The 8,572-nt window shown below is 38.9% G+C and overlaps 1 protein-coding gene across 1 annotated transcript; it reads left to right on the plus strand.

The window, feature by feature from the left end:
* Positions 1–463: 463 nt before the first annotated feature.
* Positions 464–4,972, plus strand: LOC102307853 (protein NLRC3). The gene is made up of 5 exons (XM_005950443.2): positions 464–523; positions 1,144–1,173; positions 2,463–2,538; positions 2,663–2,864; positions 2,951–4,972. Exons 2-5 carry the CDS (start codon positions 1,166–1,168, stop codon positions 4,402–4,404), a joined length of 1,740 nt encoding a protein of 579 aa, XP_005950505.1. The 5' UTR covers positions 464–523; positions 1,144–1,165; the 3' UTR covers positions 4,405–4,972.
* Positions 4,973–8,572: the final 3,600 nt, after the last annotated feature.

Below are 8,572 nucleotides of genomic sequence, written 5' to 3' on the forward strand. Positions count from 1 at the left end.
AAGAAAAACACCTTGATTTAGTAGAATTTTGAATCACTTTTGGGTGATTTAAATTGAATGACCCCGTTGCATGACCCAGTGTACGGCACACTTTAGCTGTCGTAAACATGGCCTCACATTTGACTCAAGAATATTTTGATTTAAAAACATGTTCATTTTCCCAAGCTTTAGGACTGCAAAACTAACCCAAGGCATCGCCCCTGCACCAGCAAATGACTAAATGTCCCCAAGACTTTCTAAAGTTGTTGGTCAAGCATTTGATCTGATAATAACAGTGATGCAATACATAGTGAGCGGCATGAGATTCAGCTCATTGTCTTTAGTTTTAAAGCATTAAAAGAACACAGTGCTAACAGTAAGTCATGAGGAACTAGATTGTAATCTAATACATCTGAACTCTGCTCTGTTAGTATAACCAGTCTGAACCATGAAGGCGTGACAGCACCTGCAAAACATATATAAAGCATTCACATGCTGCAGAAAGTGAAGCTGCAGACTGAAGCACAACGCTGATGAAGATTTGGTAAGTTTTGAATTACTTTTACTAAAGACAAATATATTTCTACATATGCATGGACTTATTATTCTTGATGATTCTTTATTTGGTTATTGTTGGAAGTTTCCGCACAGACAGACTGAAATCGTTTTCTTTGGAGAGTCAAAACTGAGAAAGAGAAGACTGAATAGTTTAAGGATAGAGTTCTGTTAACTTTTGCATGATAATAAAATTATGTAACCTACATAAAGAAATGAAGGAGGCTCCATGCGTCAGTCTGTTGAATACTTTGACTCACTGGTCATCTGACAAAAGAAAAAACTTGTCTTATATAAAATAGCTAATGACTCATGATTTGTCAGATCTTTTAATGATATGATGAGCTACATCTGTTGAAACTCAACTTAACCCAAATTCTTTCAATTTCAAGAAGCAGTACTCTCCCATTGAACTATTTTCATAGATTTAAGAACCCATACTCAACTTTAGTTCTTAATGACTCAGGTTTACTTCGATGCTAATTTTATACCAATTTTATAATTGTGAGATAGCTCACTGCCTTTGTAACAAACAAAAATGATTCATACAGAAACTGGGAAAATATATAAAGAAAATACAATTCTAAACAATTTTCTCTCTTTGATCAGGTGACTGCAGCCTGTGACCAACATGGAAAGGTATCACACGCAACACCTCACATTAAATTCTGCATTCATTAGCTATACTTCTTACAACATGATATTCAAAATTACTGTCTGTGTGCAGTAGAGGACTTACACACGACCTTGTGAAGAGCTGGTATTAAGATTAAGGGCTGTGGAATGATGGGGACCAGTCTGGTTCTCTGTACACAGAAAAAATCTCTGATCGAGCAGCAGGTGAAGAAAGTCCAATATTCAGTAGTTTTACTGTCACTCTGTCCAGGAATATGATGTTAAAAATGGAGCTAATGTCAATAAAGAGATGGTAGATGGTAGTGGGGAGTGCTGTAATCTTGGCATCTTCTGCTGATCTGTTGACTCTGTATGAGTTTGAAGTGGGTCAAACGTTGGGAGCCAGGCGTCGGATCAGTACCTCAAAACACATCATTGTAAAAGGTGTCAGAGCGACTGCTGGGTAGTAGTTGAGGCTGCTGATGGTGGTCTTTTTGGACAGCTGGATGATTGTGGCTGACTTCAGGCATAGTGGGATGAAGGACTGGGACAGCAATGCCTTTAAGATCTCAGTTAAGGCCTTGGACAGCTGATCTGAACTCTCTGAGGACCCTCCTGGTCGCTACGTCTGGTCCGGCTGCCTTTTTGGGGTTCACTGCCCTCAATCTTTACACTGTCACTGAACATATCACCTGACAGACAACGACCCAAATGTGCTAAAGACGTGCTCTATTTCCTCTATGGTTGTTGCTATTATCTTTGTTCAGTGAGCGGTGTAAACAACATTTACACCCCTTGTTGCACAACCTGGTTGAAATACTCAGCTATGATGTGCAGCACGTCAGGGTTAGTCATGCTGGCTACTAACTGCTCTAAGCAGCTTATCCCGGCTATGATAGCTTTAGCATAGATGGTAGGTAAACAACCGTTACCATGATGCCAGTACAGCTGTCTACAGTCCTTGCAAAGCTTATTCCCAAGCCCAGATAATCCTGATGAGTATAAGTCGACTCACCCAACACACAGCAGTAGTTGAAAGCAAACAACCACACGCATACATATACATGGCACAGTAAACAAAGCACCTGCAGAGAGCTGCAGTATCTATGTGTGCCATTAAACCCCTTTTCCTTTACAAAAGATTTAGAAATGGACATAATAGGTTCACATTGAGAATTTTACTACATAGTAGTTTTTGTATTGAGATGTTAATCAAACAACAAAAAAAGGGAAAAAAAAAGCACCTAACTTTCCTGTTTCTTATCTTTTTGTGTGTACTGAATAATAGTAAAAAAACATTGTTCTTCTCACAGAGTCAAACAAGCCTCAGATGTTCCCATTTTCCAGCCTGGCCACCAAAATCACAGTGACCTGGACTCTATATTTACGGTTTGTAAAACAACCTCCACTCTCCACAATCATGTCCCTGTAGCACCTTTTGTATGACTCTGATTGTGTTCAATACGGATTTGATCTCTTCTGCATTTACATTTTATGATGTGATCTGTTTCAGCTGCTGGAGGATGAAATTGTTGTCTTCGTGAAGAATGAGCTAACAAGGATGAAGAATTCTCTGAATCCAGAATTCTCTGAATTGTCAGAAAGTCCAAATGAGGACGAGGAGCAAAGGAGCAGAAGGGAAGCATTTCTGAAACTCACAGTGCACTTCTTGAATAAAATGAATCAAAAGGACCTCGCTGCCTGTCTGCTGAGCAGTAAGAGGATTCCTTTTCATAAATGCATTCTCAAGAAATTCTAATATTTTCTTTTGAAACATTTTCATTATTTTTCTTTCCATTAGAAAACCCTCATCCACACTTTGGGTATAAACTTAAATCTGACTTAAAGAAGAAGTTGCAGCCTGTGTTTGAGGGGATTTCTAAAGCACAAAACTCCTCCGGTCTGAATCAAATCTACACCGAGCTCTACATCACAGAAGGCAGGAGTGGAGAGGTCAATAATAAACATGAGGTCAGACACACTGAAAGAAATGTCAGTAAAGGTGAAACAACAATCAGATGTGAAGACATGTTTAAAACATCAACTGCAAGAGACAAACCAATCAGAACAGTGCTGACAAAGGGAGTGGCTGGGATCGGGAAAACATTCCTGACACATAAGTTCACTCTGGATTGGGCCGAAGGCAAAGCTAACCAGGACATAAAGTTGATATTCCCATTCACATTCAGAGAGCTGAATCTGCTGAAAAATAAAAGGTTCAGCTTGGTTGGACTTGTTCATCACTTTTTTAGTGAAATCAAAGAAGCAGGAATCTGTAACTTCGAAAACTTCAAAGTTGTGTTCATCTTTGATGGTCTGGATGAGGCTCGATTTCCTCTGGACTTCCACAACACTGAGATGCTGACTCATGTTACAAAGTCCACATCAGTAGATGTGCTGCTGATGAATTTAATCACTGGGAATTTGCTTCCTTCTGCTCACTTGTGGATAACCACAAGACCTGCATCAGCGGGTCAGATCCCCTCCAAATATTTAGACGCTCTCACGGAGGTCACAGGGTTCAGTAACCCACAGAAGGAAGAGTACTTCAGAAAGAAATTCAGAGATGAGAAGCAGGCCAACATCATATTCTCCCACATAAAGACATCAGAAAGCCTCCACATCATGTGCCAGATCCCAGTCTTCTGCTGGATCACTGCTACAGTTCTGGAAAACCTGTTAAAAAGCAGCAAGGAAAAGAGATTGCCCAAGACCCTGACTGAGATGTACATTCATTTCCTGGTTGTTCAGACCAAAGTGAAGAATATTAAGTATGATGGAGGGGAAAGGACAGATCCACACTGGACTGCAAAGAGTAAGAAGATGATTAAAGAACTGGGGAAACTGGCGTTTGAGCAGCTGCAGAAGGGAAACCAGATCTTCTATGAATCAGACCTGACAGAGTGTGACATTAATGTCAGAGAGGCCTCAGTGTACTCAGGAGTGTTCACACAGATCCTTAAAGAAGAGAGAGGGCTGTACCAAGAGACGGTGTTCTGCTTTATCCAACCGAGTGTTCAGGAGTTTCTGGCGGCTCTTCATGTCCATCTGACCTTCACCAACTCAGGTGTCAACGTGCTGGAAGAAGAGCAAACAGCCTCAATACAGACCAAAGAGCCTTTGGCAAAACACTTCTACCAGAGTGCTGTGGACAAGGCCTTACAGAGTCCAAATGGACACCTGGATTTGTTCCTTCGCTTCCTCCTGGGTCTCTCAATGCAGAACAATCAGAATCTCTTACAAGGCCTGCATTGAGAGATACAGACAGGAAGCATCCAAGAGACCAATCAGGAAACAACCCACTACAAAGCAGTTAAAAATAAGATCAGCTCATCTGTAGTTCTGTGGTTGACGCCATAACAGACAAGAAGGTTCTGGGTTCAAATCCACTGGAAACTTTCTGTGTGGAGTTTGTATGTTCTCATCATGTCATTAGTCAACTGATGATTTTGACTTTATACATAAAATCTGTCCTGGTTGTCAAGTTTCAGCACTGGATGAGTTGGAAAACTATTAAATCAACAAAAACAGTATCAAGTTTTTTTCTGCATATGTCAGTCATCCGTGAAATGTTTAAAGTTAAGACTAAGCAGATTGTAATGATTTAAAAAAGAACACCAGCCTTATTTGTTTTTTGTTTTTTTAGTTTTCTCTCTTTGTGCCTCTCCTCTGTCGACTCTTTATGTGTTTGTATGTTCTGTGCTGGTTATATAATGCAGCAACCCCACTCCACAGTCATGTCTCCCTAAATTTTGTTAACGTGTTATATTTGTATTTGAACAATAATGTGCGAACGTCAAACTGACAAATGAAAATAAATACTTGCATGAAAAATCTTGATAACTGATTAACTGTAACATAAATTAATGAATATAAATACAAACATGTGGCTGAATACACAGAATACAGAGTCATTAATTATAAATACAGAGTAGAGATTTTCCACGCTGAATTGTATAATTTCTATACTTATTTATTTAGTATTGAACACACAAGTGATAACTTTTATTACACTATTCAATTATATTTAATTCAATTCAATTTTACTCATATAGTACCAAGTCACAACAACAATTGCCTCATGGCACTTTATATTATACAGTTGACCCCCTATGACCAAGAACTAATATGCTAAAACAGCCACTGCTGTTTGTTTTTTTAAAGTTAGCTTCTAAAAGAAATCTGATATTTCTTCCACAAAAGTATTTTATCATTTTATTACAATTATAGTGATATACAAGAATGTTTTGTGTGTATCCTAATCAAACACAAGGAATAGGTCACAGCAGGTGAAGACAACAGGGGTAATCAGAGGACAGTAAAGACAGAGAATAAAAGAAATTACCAAAATAAACCAGGAAAGCAAAGATACACTAACTAAGACAAAAAAGAGGAAGGCACAAAACTGATCCCTACAACAGTAAAATACATTAAAGAGGATGCATACTTTATTGCAAGATGGCCGATTTTTTCACTACATCATCTACACAAGGCATTTTGTAGAGGGTATTGGCAGTTTGTCTTAAAACAGCAACGATTTTCAACCATTCTCGAAATTCCAAATTTTCTCTCAGAATGAAAAATGATGATAAATTTTTTTTCTTAACAGACCCTAACACATGTGCTCTTTAATCTCTTTGTGTGTTTTTCTTGCAACACCCAAATTTACCCTTTCTGTGTAGCAACAGGAGCGGCAACAAGAGGTTGCTGGGAAGATTAAGCCAGGCTCCTGATGACATTAAAACACATCCAAGATGTGCTCCTGTGATATACACTACAGACCAATACAGATCCCAAACAAACTTCAACACCAGCATTCCCAGTATGATCACAATGGTGTAAAATGCTCTCTTCTTTGATTGGTCAACCCTGTCGCTGTTCCTGCTCTCTTCTCTTGGGCCTGAATGAATTAAGACACAGAGAACAGAAAGGCTGCAGAAGGAGGAGACGGTTAAAAACAATATCATGAGGAAAAAGTTCACAATGGCGATGATGATATCTTTTATTGTTATAAAACCTGTTAATGCAAAGCAAAGCAGCCAAACACAGCCTATGCTGATTATCCTTATTCTGACCCCTCTTTCTTTCCTTAAGCTCCGATAAGTGATGGGATGAACAGCAGCCATGTAGTGCTCCACACAAGTCAGCATGTGAAAGAAGATTTGTCCAAAGCAAGAGAAAGAGAAAAAAATGAACGGATAAATTAATATGTTTAAATTATTCATGACGCTGCCACAATAACTGAAGACACACGCTAAGACAGCAAACAGGTCCATGATGACGATGTTGTAGGTGAAGCAGTCAGAGTGACTCAGTGTTACTTCCATGAAAGTGGAGCCTTTTTTCCTCCATTCTTGGAGACCATGTTGGAGGATGAGGATGCAGACAGGGAGGACGAGGAAGATGATAATGATGCTAAATGCACGATAGATGAGGGAGCTTGGTTTAGAGATGAGACAGTGCATGTATAGAGGGAGGGAGGCGTTCATGGAGGAAAGGTGCAGATCCAAAGTGGAGAATGATGAGTTTGCCAACATCTGGAAAAGAAAAAGACAAATGGGACAAACCACTGGAATGTAAATTAAACTGACAGAAAAATTAAACCTATCTATATGTAGTTTATATATTCAGCTTTTTTCCCTGTTTATTATCTATTTAATTTCGTCTTTTATAACACTGTCTTTTTCTAAATTGAGGTTTTGTGGATATTAGGTGTTATACAGTTGAGGCCAAAATTATTAACCCCCCCTTATGAAATTAGGCAACACTCATGTTTTCAGTATGAAAATGACCATTAACAAGAAGTGTTTGTTTTTTAAAACGTATCTGTGTCCAAAATAATAAGGTTCACTAATTGTAGTAAGGATATTTTATTGATACACTGAGTTGAAACAAGAAAGGGCAAAAATAAGACATCCAAAATTATTAGCCCCACACCCATTAATAGTCAATACTGTACCCTTTTTGAGGGTACAGGGTATGGGCTTGAGGTCTGGGCTCTGTGCAGGCCACTCCAAGATCTTGGTTTTGGTATCCTTGAAAAACTGTTGAACTAATTTTGATGTATGATTTGGCTCGCACACTCTCCCTCGGCTCAGGAGGGACACACAGTGTTCCAGTAAGGTGCCAAAGAGGTATACGCCCAGTGTGGACATGGGTTGCACACAGGTCCATCAAACCCCAGTTCAACCAGGGGCCTTGTTGGAGGAGGTTGGTGAGTAACAGTAACATGGATGGAGGTTAGGTGTATTCATGGGGACATTCACAAATATCCCACAGTGTCACTGCTGGTAGAGTTTAAGGCCAAAGCACAAAGTAAATGCTGCACTTAGGTTGCACATGACGCATATCTTAATCCTGGGGACAAATTTGCCAGGGTTTCATTACCTGTTATGGCAGTGTGTGGGGATGCCTTCATGACCTTTAGTGGTGTGCAGTGTCTGCTCTTTGTATTATCTACACCAGCCCATGTTTAACCCCTGACTTTGAGACACAACATGTCTTTTTATTTTACTGTTTAGGGTCAAATCAATTTGAAGTCTTGCAGTGACAAAATAATAATTTGACCCAATTGCATTAAAGCAGAAGTAATGAGCCCATTTTGAAAATGTAAGCAGTAGAAAGTACAGATACTTGTTTAAAAACGCAAGGAGTATAAGTAAAAAGTAGTCAGAACAAAAACAATAGTCAAGTAATGTACAGATTCCTGAAATTGTATCTAACTACAGTAGGAAGTAGTTGTTCTCCATTACTTTCGACCTCTACAACCAAATGATAAAACTTGGTTACATGGTTACTTGGTGTGCTCTGAAGCAGCGTGGGCCCACATGCACTTCATATTCATTAATGAAAGGCTTTATCGAGTAAATTGTGACACCCGCATGGTGATTTCGATTTTCCAGGTGGCTCATTATTTTTTTTAATACTTTTTATTTTGTACGTCTTCCAAATTTATAGTACATACAAACAATAATAAGAGAAAATAACGCAAAAGAAACCAACTAAACAGAATGAAACACATAATCTGTGGGGTAAAGAAATAACAAATTACACACATATGTAAACATAACTGTTGCGACCCGAACTGGGGCGGCCCAACATCTGTCCAAATAGTTTCCATATTAAGTAATTTGAGCTCTTGAAATGTTTTAATTCTCTTAATTCTGCTAGTTTATCTCAACACTTATTCAATGACTTTTATTCAACTGCTACTTGGTCACTCCAGTTTTACCTGCTCAAATTGCCTAGAGTTCAACAAAGTCTAGATCCTAGTTATCATGAAACTTGAACGGGTGTACGATGATTTACTTACAGTAATTTAGAATCATCACTCAACCCAACTCTACTACTGGCACTGCGTGACTTTTCTCACCCTGGAAACCAGAACTTAGTACAGAACTTTAATACCTCAGGCAATCGTGTT

Source organism: Haplochromis burtoni, unplaced genomic scaffold (genome assembly GCF_018398535.1).
Source record: "Haplochromis burtoni strain Fernald_Lab_line unplaced genomic scaffold, NCSU_Asbu1 Contig_780, whole genome shotgun sequence".
NCBI lineage: Eukaryota > Metazoa > Chordata > Actinopteri > Cichliformes > Cichlidae > Haplochromis > Haplochromis burtoni.

Excerpts from the sequence above, each read along its gene's own strand:
- LOC102307853 (XM_005950443.2), top strand. Across the intron at positions 2,539-2,662 it reads ACCTGGACTCTATATTTACG|CTGCTGGAGGATGAAATTGT; the intron begins GTTTGTAAAACA and ends GATCTGTTTCAG. Across the intron at positions 2,865-2,950 it reads CGCTGCCTGTCTGCTGAGCA|AAAACCCTCATCCACACTTT; the intron begins GTAAGAGGATTC and ends TCTTTCCATTAG.